Source organism: Pezoporus wallicus, unplaced genomic scaffold (genome assembly GCF_028554395.1).
Source record: "Pezoporus wallicus isolate ANWC-B61680 ecotype Strahan unplaced genomic scaffold, APGP_CSIRO_Pwel_v1 contig_11693, whole genome shotgun sequence".
In the NCBI taxonomy this organism is placed as follows: domain Eukaryota; kingdom Metazoa; phylum Chordata; class Aves; order Psittaciformes; family Psittacidae; genus Pezoporus; species Pezoporus wallicus.
The window spans coordinates 608,236-629,426 of NW_026642504.1; the positions used below are offsets into that span (position 1 = coordinate 608,236).

Sequence of the window (21,191 nt, forward strand, 5' to 3'; positions counted from 1 at the left end):
GCCGGGCTGTGCTCTCCCGCTACCGCAGTGACCAGGGACCGCTCTGGGCTGATGCTCCGGGCGGCCGCCATCGCCTTCTCCTCACGCACGCCTCAGGGGGCTGGCGCGCACGACCGAAAGGCGGGAACCGGCCCCTCTCCCACTCCCACCACGGAGGGGCGGCAAGGCCATGCCCCGGAGGCTCCCCCGCTCCTCTTCCCTCCCTTCCCGTGTCCCTGCCGCCCGGGAGAGCCCCGCCGCGGCCCCCAGCGCCCCTCGGCCGCCAGGCACCGCCCCACCCCACCGCTCACCTTCAGCGCACCGCCGCCATGACACCCCGCGGCACCGTCACCAGCCCGGCGGGGGGAGCGCGCGTCATCGGCGCGCGACGGGCGGGCCCTCCCGCGGGGCACCATGGGAGCCGTAGTTCTGAGGGCCTCAAGGCCCAGCCGGGCCTCATCCGCGCTGGTGCGGAGTTAACGCGGGTTCTCCGGGGCCCGCACCGCGCAGCCGAGGGACACCCGGCTCTGGAACCCCCACGGCGGCACGGGCGGAGGAAAGACACAACAAGGCACGTGAAAAAAACAACCAATCCTGCTGAATAAATACATACACCTTTTCGACACCGGATCGCGTCCCTTCGCGTGGTAACAGCGAGCTCCGCATGCCGCCTAGCACGATTTATTACTGGTTTACTTCTCAAACCCATTGCCCCTGCCTGGGTTTTCCTCCCGTGGGGCTGCAGCCTTGAGTCACACCCAAAAAGCACATAGAAAGCAGCAGGAAAAGGGCAATGTCGCCTTCCGTAAGGGTTGGACTTGATGATCCTAAAAAGGCCTTTCCCAACCTGGTTGATCCCTCAAGTCCACTCCAATTCTGTAAGGCTCCCTGCCACGACGTACATGGCTAAAGCTGCTCTGCCTACTTTAATATGACCCATCCTAGCTAAAAGGGCTCCTTTATCTACAGTTAGACAGAAGCTGGAGCCACAGAAAACTAAGAGAAAAGTGGGGTTCTCTTCCTAAGGACAGTTGTGGTGTGAATTTACTGCTTGTGAAACATCCTGACTGGGCTGGCAGCCCCGGAGTGTAACAGTGTGTGATGAGCAAAGTTATCTTGCAGACAACAGCAGAAAAGGTTCTTCCCCTTCCCTCTCCACCCATGGGCCTAGTCCAGACAGATTTATACACCTACGAGTTCACCTCAAGCTCTCAGCACCTTCCAACCAGTCATTTCTATCATGTTCAACCCCACTGGACAGGAGGCTGGAGTGGAGTATTTGGTTCGTAATCTCAAATAATTGATAATGACTCCCAGAGAACAGCTCTTTGATGGCCCATTCAAATTAGATGCAAAGAAAATTATCAAAACGCTCTCTGAGAACTCAATGAGGCCACCAAAGCCCACTGGGTTGTTATCCAGGCATTGATGAGAGCTTCTGACACTCTCAATGTGGGATAGAACAGATACCCTTCAGCACTGATCCAGTTGTTCTCAGCCTTCCCTTCATCAGATTTTATCTACCCATACCAACATGGACTGATTCTGCCTGGGCATGCATGCTCCTTTCAGCCTCTGTAACACAAGGTAGGGAGGCAACCTTTTATCTCTTCAGTCTAATCCCAGAGGTAAAGCATCATTAGTGGACCTTCCTTTAGCTAACCAGAAGCACCTGTATTGCTACTGCTTTGGACTTTGTGATAGGCTTCCAAGGACTGCAGAGGTAAGGAATCAGATGATTTTCAGGCTCTTACTACTGAGTTTCATCTGGTATGACATTTAACTGCTGTGACTCCTGGAGTCTGCTCCCTGATTGGCTTATATTTGGAATAGTATCCAGAAATTACTGTCTAATGTCCAGTCCCGCATATGTGGATACGTGGATGAAAATGAGTTTCCAGCTATCTGGAGAAAGAGCTCGTGACTTGCTTCCAAGAAGCTGGATTTCGAGTCCAAGAAAGCATTTTTGTAAAGCCAACCAATCACTGAAGGTTCAAGTAAATCGCACTTCCAAGAGCGAGCGGATGAGGAGCACAATCAAAAATGAAGGCACAATATCTCCTTCCAAATTCTATAGCAATATTCCTAGATATCACCTGCAGGATCAGAGAAGAAGATCTTCCAGTAGTGGAGTCTTAAAATATCATTAAGAATCAATATCCAAATAGCTTTGATCAATGCCTTAGAAACATTCAGCAGCATTCCCTGATTCCACTCAAAGTCAGCAGTGAGCAGGGCCAGGGAAAGGTCCTTCCTGTGAAGCATGGCTCTAGGGGTCAAGAAAGGACACTGCAATGTAACGGGTTCCTTTGGTGGTTGGAAGACCTTCATGGTAGTGGGTCAGGCGTCCCGGATGCATAAGGGTCCACCCTTTTCGTGGAGCTCGAATGGAGCAATTGTAGCGCAGGAACCGGCAGCCTCCTCCCTGATGGAAACACAAGAGACACATCAGCTGGGTACATCAGCACCTCAGGGAAAGAGTCCCTGCCTCCTTCTTGGAAGCCTTCAGAAAAGCTGAGAAGGTACTTGGAGAATCTTCCATGTCCTGATGCATTCAAGAATCTTTTTACCCTAGACAGTTATTACTCAGCATCCTTAGTGTGGAGAAGCCAGATGTGGGTAAGAAAAGCGTTTCCAGCTGCCTGGACCACTCCAGAAGTTGTACTGCATTCTTGACACACTGGCACACACTTACCTCATAGTCTATCCCAACTTTGTTCAAAGCAATGTTAATGGTAAAGGTGGAAGCATCATGGTGGGGCACTAAAGAGGGCTGCTCGTCAGGTCTGTAGCGAACAACAAAGGCCAGCTCAAACTGAGTCTGTAGGAGGGAAGAACAAAGTGCACATCGGTTACAGGGCTACAATAGTCCATGGCTACTGAGTTGCAGAGTATGGTGTGATAAAGTGCATCCTGCTGCTAGGAGAGAAAGGAAACAATAAGGGAGGAGAATGTCATTAGGAAATCATGTATTTCCTGATGCATCTACTTACATCATACTCAGGGTCAACTAGGAAATAGTATGCATACTGCCAAAGGATTCCAGCAGTCTTTTCAAAGTTGCAACTAGAGGAGGTGCTGATCTGAGCACGAGTTTTGATGCTAAGGCACACATACCTTGGTATAGTATCCTGGGTACAGTTTCTCTGTGATGGGTGCAATATAGTCCAGAAGAAACTTATACCATTCTCTTTCAAAGCCAATCTGATTCATGTGTATGTCAATAGTTGGGACATTCTCATATCCTCCTTGTATTCTGCTGTCCTGAAACAGAATCATGAAAATATCCGTAAGGATGGGAACCTTGGACTTCAGGAGAGAAAAGCACTTGTTTCTGGTAACTACGAGTAAGAAAGAGTTTTATTGATCAGAAATTCCAGGATTAACAACTCATTTCAAGAAATAATTACAACCCAAGGTAAAAAAAAATACCATCAGAAGGGCTGAAAACTGTAACTTCAGAGGATGCTAAAGAGGACTCCGGAAAATTCATTCACATTTAAGAACAGGGGCAAAATCATAGAGCCCAATCAGGAACAAAATTGTTTCGCCTCCAGTTTCCTGGTTTCGCCTCCAGTTTCCTGGTTTAACTGTGAGATCTAAGAGCCTCCTACAGGAGGCACTGCTGCCATCCAATACACACGAACAACGGTGTGACCCAGAAATCAAAAAGCTCCTGCTTCTTCTTACCGTGTTGTCACCTGTGGACCACTGGCCATAATGTTCCATTTCTTCCACCAGCTCATCACAGGCAATGTCAGTGAATATGGGGAACCAGTAAACATCTGGGCAGGGCTGCAGAAAGCAGACAGGTGAGAATAACAGAAAGAAGGACGTGCTTGAGGCAAAAGGAATAAAACTAAACTGACTGCAGATTGAGTCAGTTTAAATGGAAAGTAACTAAAATATTGAGGATAGAAATTTATCTTCTGATATATGTGCTCCACTTCCACTTAAGAGAGCTGGATGTACTTCTAGAAGAATGATTTGGCTCTAAAAATACTTCCAAGGTCACGATTCGTCTGGATTTGAAAGACTATGAGGTTGTGCTGAACTGCTTATTCCTGACAGTAGTGACGACTGTCATTCTCAGGAATGTCTTCAGCATTGTCCTGATGCTAATCTCCCATTCTGATGGATAACAGTGATGTTTTCTTACCATTTCTACCAATTTCCCTTTCAGAGCTGCTGTGTAGTTTTCATGGATGTACTTTTCCCTCCAGTCCTGCAGTTAAAAGATAAGCAAACCAGTCATTTCTGTGGGGCCTGGTTAAAGAGGCAATGAAAGGCCAGGCACTAATGCAGCAATTATTTCACAGGCTTTGAAAATCCAGATGTTATGAATCACACAAACACGCTCTCTTTAACTTCTATGACTATTCTTCTCATCCCACCTGAGAGACATTTCTACTACAAAGCCTGGACCTTCCTTATTGGTGAAGCTGGTCACGAAATCTTCACATGGCACATTGCTAAGCCATGCTAAGCTGAGCATGCAGGTTCTCTTACCTCAGGATTGCTGAATATTTGCCAGAGGTCATTGTGGAGGTGAGTTGTCTGATAATTCTCCAGGGACAGTATGTGCCCAAACTGATGTCGATTGGTCAGGTACATGAAGACTCCCTGCAGGATAAAGGGAAAGAATCAAGACCTCACATTTCTGTGAGCCACTGTGAAACATAAGCACTGGACAGCTCTCCAATGCTGACGGCTCTGCCCAAGCTGTTCATTTACGCATTCTTTCTCCTGTGAGCCTTCAGTTTGATCTCCACCCTCGATAAGAGGAACTTTGAAAGGTTATAGGCAGTACTTCTGTACCTCTTGTCAGCCAGGCTTGGAGCACCTGCTGTGAGATTAGGTTCTTCCTTCTTACTCTGTCAAACCCATTTAGAACAGTCCTCAACAAGCCCAAGAACAAACCTGTTACCCACATTTAGTGGTCCCTGGCTCTCTGTAGTTCCACAGCAAGACAGAAATCCCACACTATTCCAAGCCTGAAGAGTACTGAATAATGCCAGTTCACCCCGTCCCATGCCCCACAGAGCTGAATTCCTTGAAACTACTTAATCCTGTCACCTCCACTCTGGCATGCAGCTCTCTCCTGGCAGCCTCTCTCTCCTCAACTGACCTGATTCCGAACGTTGTGGCAGAAAGCCATGTCAGTATCCAGCTTGCCACTGTGGAAGAGATCTCCCTGGTCAAGCTCCGATCGCAGAACCTTGGCTTTAACCAGGTAAACGCTGCTGATGTAGGGAACGTTCCAAAGCCCACTGAAAACACATGGATAGAAGAGCAAGGCTTGAAATACCACTAAGACAGAAGCTGCTGGACTGGCCAAGATGGCAGGCAGCACTGCAGTGTCAGCCAGGCTTGCCTAAACGAGCCAACTCAGAACAGCAGGGAGAAACCATACCAGCAGGGATTATCATTCCAGGAAAAATCACTTATATTGCCCAGAGCTTTTAAGATGCACAAATGTTAGTCCACTGTGAAAGCAATTAATTGACATTGTGTGGTTTTGCTGGGACTGGCTTGAAAATCTTCCCAGAGAGATCAACATTTTTTTCTCCAATGATTTACACCAGTGAAGCAGCCAAAAGTGCATAAGCTGATTTCCAGCATTTCTCACACCTATAATAGCCCAAAAAATAAAGAGAGGGGCCCTCAAAAATAGGAATGAGCAAAAAATTGTGTTTTGTGAATATACCAGTCAAGGATCATGTGGTATTTTACGAAGACTATCTGACAAAGATTAAACAGCACTTCATGGGATTTTTAAGGATCACACTAACTACAGCTGACATGAGCAAGATGAAGTGATTTCAGCCAAGTCAGAACTCGCAAACCCTAACTCTGATCACAGGAAAATCTGCCTGAAGTACCTGTCTCTACCCAAGAGAGAACAGAGAGCAACTTCCAAATGGGAGTAGAGACTTCTTTTCCTTTCCTATACACAAAGATAGTTGTGCTCTCTGGTTCTTTGACATTACCTAGTTTGAGGAGAATGTGCTGCAGCAATGTAAGTTCCTCAAATGCAGCAATGTTTTACATCTGAGGAACTGCACCAGTAAGAAGCTCTCTTTGCATACTCACACTCTCCGCCTTTGAACAACATCCACGTAATCTTCTGAGCGGGCATAGTACCCATCAGGGCTCAGTGCTCCCCAGAAATTTGACCACAGCTTCTCATGACGGCTTACCAGTGGGGCAATCACCAGCCTGTGAGCACAAAAGGAATTGCAGGACAAGATGTTACCACGGGAAAAAAAAGGGAAAGATTTACAATCCACAGGACTGTAGGAGTCAGGGTCCCCCACACTTACAGAGCTGCTGCTTCTGTTAACTCTGTTGGAATAGAATCCCACATAAGAAAGGGCAAATACGGTCACAATCTCCTACTGCACCCTGCAGTAGGTCTTTTAGAATCTGATTTGTTCTAGCACCTATATAAAGACAAAACTAGAGATGATTTACACCCACTGCCTAAAATCCAGGGATTACAACTACTGTAGAAAAAGACTAAAGAAGAGGTTTTGTCTAATATTCTGACACAGTTCTCCTAGTGCTTTACATATCACAGTGATAAAAGAGCTCACTGTATTCCCCATGTGAAAGATGACCAGTAAGGATTGCTCAGACCAAAGAACCTACTTGTTCTGCTCAATCAGGATCCTTAGAGTTTCTGTGTTCTTCAGAACTATCTCAGCATCCAGGCTAAAGTAATAGTCACAGCCAGGATCCTTTCTGCACAAATCCCTACAGACAAAGAGCAAGAAGAGTCAGAATGGACATAGGGAATTAATGCCAAGAACATTGAAAGGAAAGGGTAACTGAGAGAAGAGAAGCATCCACTTGACAGTGATGATCCTCAGATGAAACAGACTGCCTTAGAGTGGACACAGGCTGACTCTGCCAGCCATCACATACGGCTTCTTCACTTACATGCCCAAGTTACGTGCCTCAGCATTCTCCATCTCATCATCTGGCCCAATCACTTTGACAGCAAGGTATTCTTTGCCATGCTCTTTAACAAAAGAGTCCACCTGCATCAAGTGATGTTGTTCCTATTCCAAAAGAAAAGTAAGGAAAAAGATGGGCTCAGGCTCCTGTTCTCAAAAATGCCAAAGCAGACAAGCAACAGCTCTTCCCACTTCCACATCTTTACAGCTGGATGGAGCTATCTTATAGGTGCCACTGCAGATAAGTACTGGGATTCTGGTGTCCTCAACATAAAAAGGACATGGAACTGTTGGAACAAGTCCAGAGGAGGCCACGAGGATGATCAGGGGACTGGAGCACCTCCCTTATGAAGACAGGCTGAGAAAGTTGGGGCTGTTCAGCCTGGAGAAGAGAAGGCTGCATGGAGACCTCAGAGCAGCCTTCCAGTATCTGAAACGGGCCTATAAGGATGCTGGGGAGGGACTCTTCATTTGGGACTGTAGTGATAGGACAAGGGGTAATGGGTTCAAACTGAAACAGGGGAAGTTTAGATTGGATAGAAGGAGGAAGTTCTTTACTGTAAGGGTGGTGAGGCACTGGAATGGGTTGCCCAGGGAGGTTGTGAATGCTCCATCCCTGGCAGTGTTCCAGGCCAGGTTGGACAGAGCCTTGGGTGCCATGGTTTAGTGTGAGGTGTCCCTGCCCATGGCAGGGGGGTTTGTACTAGATGATCTTAAGGTCCTTTCCAACCCTAACTATTCTATGATTCTATGATTACAGAGTCTGGAAGTCTAGCCAAAGGTTGCAGAGGTACCTAGAGTACAGGAGCACATTTTCCCCACATTTGCTAAGACTCTTACAAGCCAACTTTACTTACATGGTTGTGAATGAAGAGCTGGATTCGTTGCTTTGGGTAATGAAGGTTAAGAAGCCTCAGGAAAAACTGGGAAAGGAACGGAGTGGGCTGCTCGATGAAAATGCCAATCAGAATCATTGGTAATGCCTCATCCTACATTGATGGAAAGAGAAATGCTGGCTCATGTACCGCATCAGACACAGGAGATCCCATTGTAACTGTAAGACTTGAGAGCTTTGAATAGATATTAGCCTTACCTTAAACCCCGTGAGGCTTCGCAGACCTTCATCACACACAGTGCAGCCAGTCTCAAATGTCCATATTTGAGGAACATAGTTTCCCAGATAGTTGAGCTGCAGCTGCAAAAGGCAATTTACCATGTTAGACATTCCAGGACAGGGGAGCTTCTTTGCATCCACCCCCTATGTAAGATCATGTCTGATCAGAACTTCATTTACCCTTTCCTTGGACTAAAGAATCTGAAAAGCACGACAGCCTGAGGGGCTAATTACACACTAACCTTTGAACCAGACCCATCTTGTGCTACAGACCTGGACCACTTATTGTTTTTCAAACATAAATGTATAAAAGGAAAGTCAATATATGGGAAGACAGTGACCTGACACACTTGAGCCTAAAGGGTCGCTTTGCAACAAATATATACCAAATCCCTCAGGATATCCACTTACCTTGGTGGGTCCATTTCCATGAATCACCACAGGCAGAGTGTCATATAACAAGTTTCTTGCTCTCACTCGTGAGTTTTCAAACTTCAGAACCACCTCATCTAGAAAGGACATTGCCATCATGTTATCAGAGGAAGGCTTTCAGTGGTAATTGGCAGCAGGGTGCCTTGTTTCTACAGAATGACTGTTGAAGGATGAAAGCATGGATGTTTATAACCATGCACCAGTGGTTTAAGGGCTACAGACCACATCCAGAAAGGAGAAAAATGTTCAGAGTGATCCTGTGAAGTAACAGGAGGATGGCTGGGAAGTTGGACAGAAATCCAGCTTGCTGGACTGACACATATGCCTTATACTGGGCATTAGCAAAAGCCACACTGATACAGTCTTTCAGCACGGGCATTTACAAACTCTACAGTGAGGAACAGCTACTGATGGCCAGGGAGGACTCAGGCCCTTCCCACCTAAGGATTCTATGCATGTGTTATCTCTTTCTCACCCCTCAGAGAAGTCCACCCTCCTGGCAGAGATCATCCAAGACATCTCCCCAACACAAGACACAAAATCCATTGGAAAACAGACTAGCACAGAGCCAAGTTCCAGTATGTACATGAGTACAGGAGCTAAAAACTACTGTCATTACAGTTTGTTACCTGACTGGAATTATGGTGGAATGGTGCATGACTATGAACTGAAAACAGGCAGCAGTGGCAGGAGAGTAAGTAAATCACTTTTGCCAGGACTAGAAAAATGAATTAATCAGCAGGTCAGGTCAGCAAGTGCTCACAGGCAGTATCTGGCTGTGTCTCACTTTCTATGCCATTCCAGACAGAGCTCTGAAGCGGAAAGACAGGCAAGCCCCAGGCAGGGTTGTGTGTTATCACTTGCACTGAAAATCCCTCCCAGTTTTAATCCCCAAGGCTAATGCAATCTGACATGCTTGGAGATCCAAATGGTATGGAGGTGCAAGATGGAAAACCTGACCTGCATTCCCCCAAGTGAAGAGGCAATTGCAATAAGAACCTAGCTGGTCACAGTGGAATTGCAAATACATCCCAGAATTCTGGCAGAGGCTTTTTACTGAAGCTTATTCTGCAGAGACAGGAATTCCTGAAATTTAATCCCTTCAGCCACAACTTTATTTCTGGTGTCAACATGCAGTTGCATTCCAAGGAGAAGTAAGATTCCTTCTTCCATCTCACCTAATGCTCCATTTAGGTTTTGGAAGATCCGACTTCTTTGGTCTAGACTGATGTTGATACTTTCCTTTAAAAGAATGAGATAAATAACCTGAATTAGAACACAAGTGGGCATCCATTCTTTACTTGCAAGAGATCCTATGCTGAGCAAAGATACATTGCATTCCCTTGATCACTTCCATACTCGGGCTCTGAAGCCTAAAACACTCCTGGCTAATCCTCATTTTCATTTCAATCTGGGAGAATTTGCCATTTTCTACATCTATTTAAACGTATCAGGCAAACCCATGCAAATAAGTATTTTAGAGCTCTTGTGGGTGTGCCAATAATAATATGCAGCATATTAATGAAGTATCCTTGCAGGACAGTCATATAAACCCTACATATAACATGCAGGAATGCCAAGACAGCAAAACCATCTGCTGTGAAGACAGTTTCTCACCATCTATCCACAGGGCAAGTGTTACCCCAAGTGTTGCCCCAGGTACTGATGTCAAACCAGAACGCAGTAAGGACACAAGGCCAGCGTATGCAAACTTTGTTTTTACCCCTTGCTACAAGACACTCTGACTGGATTTCTCTCAGACTAAAACTCAGCTCTGACTTAGCAGAGTTCAGTGCCCCTCCAGGCATCTGTTAAGACTGATTACTTGAAAGGACAGCAGGGTGCTAACATCCGCTGTCTGAATGCCAAGTCAGTGGAATTACTCAGCCTTTATGCAGCACAGGGCCAGAACTGCAGATGAGAACATCAAGGGAACTGTCCCTGTCAAAATACCACAGGGCCATATTCAGATTAGGGGAAGCAGAAAAGTGCAGCTGTTCTGAATTTACCAGCTTTGCAACTCCTTCCCTCATCAGTCTGAAAGCTATTTCCTATTTCTTATGTTTCCTCCTGACTTTACTCTTACAGTTTGACTTCTCAGTTCTCACGCATTTGTGGTGTCCCTCAGGGACAGACTGTGCTGCGTCATGCAGAACTGGGCAGGGAGAACAGAAGCAGAATCACCCTGTGGGCTGGATGATTTGGCCAGTGCAGCACACAGTGCTGAATGGCAATGCTGCTTTCAGGGTCCCTCCCAGGCTTCTGGATGATGTTACGTGGCATGCTACAAAGGCTGATGTAGATTTTGATGGCCAGGATCTGGAGGTGTTTTGCTGAAGGCAGTGCAGCCTCTCTGTTCCAGCAGGGCTACCCACTGTGACACCTACAGTCCCCATCCTGTGCATCAACAGTGGCTAAAAGGCTGTGAACCTTTGTCCCTTCATCACCTCAAATCTACTCAGGCCTCATCTGACTCTTTACCTAAAAGCTACTTCAGTGCTAGGCTGGATACATCTAAGTCAGCACTATGCTCTGCAGGGAACAAGTCTGGGTTTCACATCCCCTGGGAGGAGGCTGGTTATTTCTGTCACACTCTACAGCTTTAAACATCAGCACATACAGATACTGGCATGAGTTTCCAGCAAAACATGTTTTAAGACATTTACCATCCCAGTCACATTTTAAGTTTAAAGATTAAACCTCTATTAACAGAACAAGGGGGTTGTGTCTAGAATGCAAATTATCAGAAGGGAAACAACTGACTAGACACACTACTGGCCTTTTCCATGTAAGGATGCCAGAGCAGTAACTAAGAGTCAGTATGTATGTGATTTACTTCTTTTACTGTCAACAGGGATACTGCACAGAGGATTAACAGCAAGGCTCCTCGGATAACTCCTCCTCATCCCAAAATCTAATTACACCTACTCTTTTTTCTGGATCCAAGAAGATGTTTGTATAGAAGAGCTGGTCACTGTCATCGTCCTGTCCTTTCCACTCCTCCACAAGCTTCATCAGGTTTGGAGCATAACCTATGAAGCCTGTGGGAATAAGCAGGAAGAGGTGTTTCAACCCATACAACCATAAAAGGGAAGTACTCCTGTATACATATTCTTTCACACACTCTTCTCACTTCTTTCACACAAAGTCTCATCCACTCTGTGTTGCTGCAGAGACACATGAACTTTCAGCAAAGGCGTGTACAGACTGCACTTCCCAACACGGACTGACACCAGAATCAAACCTGTCACCTTCACCACCAGCAAAGCTCAGATACCCCCACCCTGAATGACACATCTCACTGAAAAGGGAGAAGGGATAGGGAGCAGGTTCCTATCCTCTACAGGCAATTCATAACTACATAGGTTAAAGACAAGAGCGTTGTTAATCTTTCCATTACAGCCAGATATGCACAGGACTTCAGTCTGCATCATCTTCTACACAGATGTTTCCCACACCTGGTCACTTGCTACTTCTCCCAAAGCCCTTCTAAAGGAATAAGAAGCTGAGAGTGGCTCTCAACTAAAGGAACACTCTGTGTCTTACCTCCAGAACCCAAGAAGCGCTTTCCATCTCGCACCTGAGGGTACTTGGCTTCCAGCTTTCTGTCAGGGTAGATGTAGTTTTCTGCTGAGAAGACCACCTTGCTCTTGGCTTGTTTGAACTTCTTCAGCAGTTCTGTGGGGCCCGAAGCAAAGAGTACATCATAGCTAAAGAGAGACAAGAAAGGGACAGAAAGGAATGGAGTCAGAAAAACATGTCAGTGAGATAAGTTTCTAGAAACAGCTAATTCTTTAGGAATCCCTTTACTTTAGTTCTGCCTCACAGTATTATATTTTTTGTCACAATTATAGCTAATTAAAGTGCAATTTTATTCATAGAGTGGAAGATGATACTTTCCACTGCAGAAGATTCCAAACTGGCTTGGGGCAACTTATGCCCATTCTTATTTTCACAGAGTTTTCACTGATGATAAAAACAAACCTTCCAAGCTGAAAAACATGCTGATCTCTTCTTGCTTTTCCCCCTTTTAGAACCGTGAAGCCCTGGTGCCTTCCCTGTGTGTAACAACCTATGGGGAGAAGAATTGCTCTGCCATTTCTTTCTAGATTAAAGAAACCCACAGGTGTTTTTACATCTCCTAGCATCCTGCCACTCTCCACTGAGCTCCCTGCAAATCTTCAGGAGGAACCTGTGCTGGATGCCAATCACTGGATGTTGCTCTCCAGCTGCTGTCTCTGGTTAGAACTAATTCCCAGACAATGCTCCCAGAATGAGACTTGCATTTTCTGCAAGAGGATCTGCATACTTTAAACTTATTTTGGTGAGTGAAAAAGTTACTCATTCCAGAGATTAATCATCCCAACTTCTCTAAACACACGTAGATATTCAGACCTGCAAAAGACATCTCCCTGCCATGGGAGCTAGAAACAGATACACAGATCCCAGCCCTCCCTGTTGCTGGGCATATGAAAAGACATTGAGACTCCAAACTGTCCTTTTCCCTCTTCACATTTCTCTGGCAGACTAACTCTTGGCTCCCAGGATTGTGTTGCAGCCTGCCTTACCTTATAAAACAAATAGTTCTGGTAGGAAAGGCCTGCCTGGATTCACAGAAATTGTTTGTTCTTTCTTTGCAGACAAAGGCAGCCAAATTCCACCACGGCACAAACAGGTATAATGCTATCAACTCTATGCCAGAGTTGGAATCAGCCTATTCTGATCAGACTTTCCCAGCTGCCACGGATGCAGCTCTCAGCAACTCTCAGGCAACTGCAGAGAATTCAGGGGGGGAAAAAACCCAGAGGTCTGGGCTCACCTTCCAAAAGCAATTTACTTCACAGTAAATTTCTTCTGAGTAAGAACCTGTCCAAACAGCCTTAGGATTCAGTTCAGGGCAAATACTTTCCAGCCCATTACCTCTCTATGAAAAGGATGATCAAGTCTTCCTTATCCACATACTGCTTCAAAGCTGACTTCAAGAGACGGACCTTCTGCCCACCTCCTGCTGGCTTCTTGTCATCTCCACCCTTCCACTCCTCATCCAGCCCCAGCACCTAAAGAATGACAAGCACAGGGTCTACCAAACAGGTCGTTTTCCCAGCAAGACTCACAGGAAAGAACCGGAACCCACAAAGTGACTAATCCTGACAACTCCCAGTGCAGATCCCAACAAAAAGCCTTCCAGAATCAGAAGAGATGAACCAGGTATATTCACTAGCCTTTGGACCCTTCTCTGGGATGGACAGAGTAACATGTAGCACAGTAACAAAGTGCTCTCAGCAACAGGGACAGAAGCACAAACTGTACTGTGTGTTTTGGCACTGCAATGGAAAAGTGCCACAGGGCTCCCCTGAGCAGGAGTTATGGATCTCACTCAGGATAGAACAAAAGACTGGGCAGAAATGCCCCAGTCACAGTACTCTGTGGCTTCTATTTAACCACTCTGTGGCCAAGTCTTATTCATTCCACACTTCAAAATTCCCTCTGACCAACCACCAAGGCTGATGCCATCACCTGGACTTTGTAGTTGAAGAATTGGGCTGATCTTCTGAAACGCTGGAATCCCTCGGTCTGCTTGGTGGCAACAGTAAGAACCAGCAGGTTTTCTGCACATAGGAGAAAGCACAAGAGACACATTCAACTTGTTTTCACAACCAGCTGTTTTGTACCTGATGAAGAGGCTTTACTATCAATACTGAGCCAAAGTAGGGATCAATAATCTTAGAGGTACTTGACAGGCATGACAAAGGGAAGTCAAAATCCAACCACTGAGAAGCAAAGTGACTTTCCCAGTATATTCTTTATGTTGATCATAAATCCAGCAATAGAATCCAGGAGTCTCAACCTTTGCACAAAGAGTCACTGCTGTTGAAGGACAGACACAGGTTGCATCTGTTCCATATGACATTGGCAGATGTTCACTTGAAATCAGGAAAGAGGCGTAGCCAAGCTGTAGAGCTCCCATATCCTGCTGAGAAGCAAACACGTTGCTTACACCTCACCTGATTATCTCTATACTGTACAATATTAAACAATATTAAGCACTGTAGGTGGTCTCACTGCCCAAAGCCTCAACCTCAGGAAGAAAACCAGATTCAAATCCTACTTATCTGCTGCCTGGACTTTCTTGCAAGCAACCCAAAGATTCCCAGAAGGAAAAAAGAAAGAATGGATGTAGCCAATGTTTCATTGGAGGAACTGCAACAGGGGACAGAATGTGGCAAAGATGCTTTTAGATTTCAATGTTTGATTGAAGAACCCAAAGCTAACTGCAGCACAAGCAAGACTGTTCCTTTGCAGCAGAGATTAGAATTTGGTCCTGGGTATAAAATGAGAGATTATGTAGAGATACAATTTCATTGCCGGAGTTATGAGCTAGAAAAAGAAAATACAATGTACTAAGTGGTTTTTTTCCCTGCTATTGAGAGCTACAATTCTCTTCTGTCACATAGAGTATGAAGAATTAAACCTGAAGGTAAAATACAGACATACTACAAAATGCCCATTTGGAAGTACCCATTTAGTGCAATTGGCTCCCTGTTCCCCACAGAGATGCTCTTTTGTCACTCAGCATTGACTGAGTGTAGGGAAGACCAAAATTAGCTAAATGTTCTTACTCCCTCTCCGTGGCTGTTCCAATTTTCTGCTGCATTCCCGAGGTGTTTTCCAGACCTTTTTCATACATACACAAATGTGAATTTAATGTGAATTTAATCCTACCATAACTTCCATCCACATGAACTTGCTTTTCATTTCCAGGTCCTTAAAAATGACAGCACTAAATCCTGAAGTTCTCTTTCAGAAGTCTCTCTATAGTACCACTGGAATATGTTGTTTATGTGGAAGCTCTGATTTATTCATTGTAATGATTAAATGCTAAACGTCATCTTAACAGTTTTGCTTAAGTAGAAAATTGTATAGGCTCTGGCAACAGTGCCTAAATGCAAACCTTGGCCATCTGATTTTAACATCAGAAAATACCTGGAAAATTGACAGTACATTTTCTTGGCTTGAGCAGACTTCTTTTGGAACAATGATTTTTTTTCAATGGATGCACCAGATGCATCTTCCTAGTGTACCCAAATTGATATTCTGCCTGACAAGGACAAGGGGTAACAGGTTCAAATTCAGCAGGGCAGATTTAGATTGTATATAAGGAAGAAATTCTTTCCTGTTAGGGACGTGAGGCACTGGAATGGGTTGCCCAGGGAGGTTGTGAATGCTCCATTATTGGCAGCGTTCAAGGCCAGGTTGGATGACGCCTTGGGTGCCATGGTTTAGTGTGAGGTGTCCCTGCCCATGGCAGGGGGTTGGAACTGGATGATCTTAAGGTCCTTTCCAACCCAAACCATTCTATGATTCTATGAATCTATCTTAGAGAGGAAGGTTCTGGATAGACCTGGCAAAGGCAGCAAAAGTGAAAAATAAGTGTAAGACTCCAAGTTAGGAAGAAAGAGGATATTCCCAAGGAAATTCCTAAAATCCATCACCTGCATCAGAAAAAGAGAGGAGATTAGGAACAGTCAACAGACGGTCAGCTACAGGTGTATTTTGTTAGACACTTACACAGAGAAAGGATAAATGAAAGAATATGAATCCTGCAGTTTTTAAAGGCAGACTCTCAGAGGTATGAAGCGCATTCACAGTGCAGCTCCTCCAGCACACTCCAGTTCCTTGCGTCCTGTCCAGTCAGAGGGTGTAAACAAATAAGTAAAATATATATATCCTCAGGGAATATGTTAAAGCCATTAAAGTTTCTAGCCATAGAGCAGCATGCACAAAACCATGACAGCTCTATTAGATAGCTCAGAGCTCATGGTTTCTGAGAAGCTGAAGCTCATACTGCCAACAAAGAGGGGGGCAAATATGGACTTGCTGGAAAGGAATGCATCTGTCTAGGTATCAAATTCTAGTATCTGAAAAGAGAGGAGAAGGCATATGATAATGACAAAAGAAGGCAAGAAAGAAAAAGAGCCTGACTGTACAATTATTTCAGCCTGAATCCTCAGACACCTCAAATTAAATAGGTCCCTAATTCACTTTCATACCACCACCCCAAGTTAGCAAACAACTGTTTATGATATGACTGCCAGGAGTCTGTGGGAGGAGAGGTGAGAGCTAAAGGCTCACATGGATGAACAGGAAGCGGTGTCCTGTTTCGAAGACAGTTTTAGTGTGCCGCATGTAAACTCACTGGAGCATGAAAAGCCAGCACAGAGACAACGATCCCCCTCAGCAGAATTCCAAGTTACAGATTCCCTTTTCATTACTGGTCTGGGGGGGCAGGACTCTGAGACATATTAAGCTCAGTTTCTGTTTTGAGAAATCTCTGCAGTAGCAAGAGCTTTCCATCCCAAGAGACATTCCTTCAGTCCAGTACTAGAAGCTCAAGCTGAGCTATGCTGCCTCCACTCCTCCTTTAACCCTTTTTTTCTCTTTCTCAAAGATGTTGCTGAACACTGGTAGAGCTGACAGGTACTTGAGAGCCAGAGCAGTAAAGCCTTTTAGTTACAGTATCAGAGTCAGGCATTTTAAAACTTCCAAAAGCACTTTTATGCCTCCCTGTTACTTCTGAGACGTAGAAATGGTTTTGTTAAGCTGGGCCTCCTGGGCCCAGAGACTCCTTGGGCTGACAATTAGAAGTCGTAGAACTGGCAAGGCTGCAGAATAGAAACACAGTGTGGGTAACAAAGCAAACATTGGACTAGGAAGCAGGGGAGCTGGGCTGTACTCCTAGCTCTGCTATGCAAAGAGAAGCCAATCTTGCTATCCCTCTGTAGAACGATAATCTTTTCCATCTGTAGAATGATAATAGAGGGCATTTATCACTTTTGTGAGGGGTTTTGAATACTATAGATGAAAGGGATCCTGTAGGGACAGAGCACTGGAACAGGGACTCCAATATCAGTATCAGAGTTTTTATAGGAAGTGAAAATCTGTGACAAAATGAGCACAGTAACGGAAGATTTTAGAGTTACTTAATCCTGCTCTGACTCTACAGGGAAATCACAGCTGCATTTTAGGACAAGGAATGAATTTATCCCTAGGCTGTGCTTTGGGAAACTGTGCCACTTCCTGTTCAGAGTCCAAGAAAATACCATTAATACAGGGATCAAGTAGAAAAAATGCTGCATAATTTAGTAGTGGACAATATAATCTCTGTATTAAATTCGCATTTACTGAAGGTTGGGTTTTTTTAAGAGTCAGTTAAGATTCAGTTATGCTCAGAGCTTTTGCAGAGATCTAAAAGAACATACGAGAGAGAATATCATCATTCTCACATTACTCTGGGGAAGCTGAGGTACAGAAAAGGTAAGGCATTTCTTCTTTAAGCCATGCCAGAAACCAGTTAATTCCAAATCCCTCTTCCTAACCAACAGGTCTCATGCTCTTTTCCCAGCACCCAGGTTTTTATCTCTAGTTTGCTATAAAGCCTCACTAAAAACATGGAAGACTCGGGGTGTGTAAGGAAAGCAGGATAGCACAGAGAGGTTAATTTCTTACTTGTATCTGTTTAATAGATATCCTAAATACTGAAATGGTTTTGTTTTACTTAAGCCACTATAGTTAAAGAACTCCTTTTCCAACACCCCCCAGATACACATTAACTGTATTATTATTAGATAATATATATAACAAAGGTAACTATACCTGAATCACATATTGTGAAGGGAAATATTCTAGGTAACAAGATGAAATCTCCTTTTAACTGTCACTTCTCTAATGAAGACAGAGATAATGATCCAAACTTCTTGGCAGAGCAACAGCACATGAACCTTTGTCAGCCTGGCTGACATCCTGCAGCTGCCCTAATCCTCCACTGTTCCCCTAGCTACTCTTCAGAGCATCTACCCACTGTTTATATGGAGATAGACTTCTGAGTTATTTTAGGAGCATCCTGGATCCCAGGTCACTGTGTGGCCAGACCAGGATCAAATGCTCTCTGTTACCCAATTCTTGAACTGTGGAAGTTCAACAGCAGAAGGGCTGACCCAAGTGGGATGCAGCCCAGGGGACTGCAAAGTACTTTACTGGGATGAGACGGTGTCCAAGGCTGCTCTCACACAACCCGGAGCTGCGAGTAACTGAGGCGCTAAGGAAGCATGTGCAGAAGGCGTCCACGCCGTGCCCTGCCTCAGAACCCGGCAGCAGCTCCAGATGCCACTCAGGGGCTCAGACCCCGCGGCGGACGCTCTTTCTCAGGCACTGCCTCCGAGCTGGACCGGGGCGCAGAGGCCGGTGCTGGCACCCGAGCTGCCGGTCCCCACCCTCGGCCCCGGAGCGAACCCCCCCTTACCTTCCTGCGGAGAGGCATCGCCGCCCCCCGCTCCGAGCAGCGCCAGCACCATCCAAAGCAGCAGCACCGCCGGAGGCCCCATGGAGCCGAATTCCCGCCCGGATTCCAGCCCGGGAGCCGGTACCGACCGGAGGCGCTGCCTGCGGGACGGACCTGGCACAAGGCAGCTCTAGAAAGCTCCGGGGCTGCTGAGCTTGTGCCACGCACCAGACCCGCCCGGCGGGGACGGGCGGAGGAAGCGGGAGGCAGGGGCTCCTCCTCCCGGGAAAGGCGGGGAAGCGGCAGGGGCCGGGCCGGGAGAGAGAAGCTCCAGGGCTTGTGCGAAGGATCCGGTTCCTTCCGCAGGGACGCGAAGTTCGTGAGGGTTGATCCCGGCGCTGCAGCAACTTTACCTTGGGTCAGGATCCAGCCTTGCTGCCGGCGGGCACCGGCCGTGGGTGTGCGGAGGAGGAAAGCAGCATTGTTAGCATGATTCTGTGATGAAGCAAACGGAGCCTGTGTAGGAGGAAGGGGGTCACTTTCTGGCCAGCTGCAATTAGTGCCGCAGCTGGTTGACACGATCAACTGTGAAAAAAGGCAAACCAGCTAAATGGCTTATGTGCAGCTCTGGAATCTGATTAAACACTTTCTTGCCAGCTGTCATCTCTCCTCATGTACTTCCCTGGCAAACACAAAACCTGCTCTGGTCTTTCCCATACTAACTGGTCATACAGACGTCTTTAAGGCTTACAATTACCTGTGCTGGGTTTTCTTGCTCTAGCCCTGCTCACTTAGCCATGCATCTTTTCCTAGTTTATTCTGGCTAACTTTGAGAATAGGCAAAATAAACCATCATAAAATTACACACACACAAAATAATGGCTTTAGGGTCAGTGAATCTGCAGAACACCAGATGAGGAGCTACCACTGACATACACCTCAGCTGAGGCCTTGAGCAACATGTTATTTCTACTGGAGCGAACACCTGAAAGCAACAGTGCCATTTTGTTAGGCACTGTGTGTAATTAAACCAAACTTTGCTTCCATTACTGAAAGCAACATTCAGAGATTACTTATGTTGTCTCTTGTAAGGTGTGAACAATATTTGCTTGTCTGCAAAGACCTCCAGAATAACAGAGTCTGTATAAACGCCACAGTGCTCTGTGAGACATCACGCAGATGGAAAGCAATGCTCTGGTGTAATGCTGAAGCCATTATTGTGTCCTCAGCCATGCCTGAACTCAAGCCATGCAGCACACACCACAACAGGAAGGTGTGAAAGGAGCAGCACTGGGGAGTTTAGCAGAGGCATGGAAAAGGACTTGTGTTGGGCAATGGTGTGGCAGATGCACTGAGCTAACTATTACCTGGTAATAGTAATACCATTACTGTTGTTTTGTTCACTGAGAAAATTTTTGAGTGTATTCAAACCACTTTTGTTTCCATTCCCTTGTCCAAAGCAGGGATTCCCTCATAATTACCAGGCAAACAGAATAGTCCTCATGATCCAACGATGCACTACAGGCAATAATCCAAGGAAATATCGGTTCTCCCTAAGACAATGATAAAGGAAACTTTCTTTTGCAAAGCTGCCATTCTCCCTAAAGAAAAAAGAGATTTAATTAAGATTCCTCCAGCACTTTGCAGGCCCAGACAAAGCCCCTGCTCAACACTTTAAGCCAGGAGCCCCATCAAAAGTGTTCAGCCCCTCAAATCTCAGGCTGGCTTCTGCGACTCAATCTAGAATTGTAAAAATGGCAAGTTTCTCATTTTAATGAAGTTAAATGTCTCCATTCTAAAACAAAAGGGGGTTTTGCACACCAAAAATCATGAATGCATCATTTATACCGCTGCACTCAGCCCGTCCCTATGTGACAGCTCTGTTTGCGTTCTGCAGCCAAGCCAAGCCAGCAAGCCCATTTTCTTCCCCTGTTTCTATGTTTGTACTGCTTTGTGCTCTCCAGCTGGAATTGGCTGCCTGTCTTTTTAAGCAGAGGCAGCTGCCAGTGCAGATGTTCCAATGAGTACGTGCAACACGTGCTCCAAGCAGAGCAGCAACTTCCTCAGAACCGGAAAGGATCAGAGCTCGGCTTTGAACACAGCCTCGGCACACACGAGACCTTCTGAAGGCACTCCAGCCCTCCTGAACCGTGCAAGGGATGGGGTCTGACCCAGTGTTCTTACAGATGCTCACAGCTTCCAGTGCCCCCTCACACATCAAACAGCCCATTTGCAGGAATTAGTTCAGAAGGTTCCTCCTCCGAGCCCCTGCACTCAGCTGGCTCACTGGCTCTGGTCAGGAATGTCACACTTCGTTGGAACTCACTGTGTTTCTCTATGGCCTGCTCCTGTCTGTTGAGAGCTGCACTGGGGGACCAAGCTCCTCGCTGCTTGCTGTGCACGTCCCAGTCACATCATCAACTTCTGT

The 21,191-nt window shown here is 45.9% G+C and overlaps 1 protein-coding gene across 1 annotated transcript; it reads right to left on the reverse strand.

Annotated features, from left to right (window-relative positions):
- Positions 1–1,529: 1,529 nt before the first annotated feature.
- Positions 1,530–19,027, reverse strand: PLOD1 (procollagen-lysine,2-oxoglutarate 5-dioxygenase 1). Its single transcript, XM_057430796.1, has 19 exons — positions 18,785–19,027; positions 14,002–14,093; positions 13,405–13,541; positions 12,031–12,194; positions 11,413–11,525; positions 9,663–9,726; positions 8,464–8,561; positions 8,032–8,133; positions 7,796–7,927; positions 6,922–7,043; positions 6,631–6,735; positions 6,073–6,198; positions 5,108–5,249; positions 4,489–4,602; positions 4,139–4,204; positions 3,670–3,774; positions 3,097–3,243; positions 2,675–2,800; positions 1,530–2,404 (listed from the first exon to the last, which is right to left on the reverse strand). The coding sequence occupies exons 1-19, from the start codon at positions 18,864–18,866 to the stop codon at positions 2,249–2,251; spliced, it is 2,193 nt and encodes a 730-aa protein (XP_057286779.1). The 5' UTR covers positions 18,867–19,027; the 3' UTR covers positions 1,530–2,248.
- Positions 19,028–21,191: the final 2,164 nt, after the last annotated feature.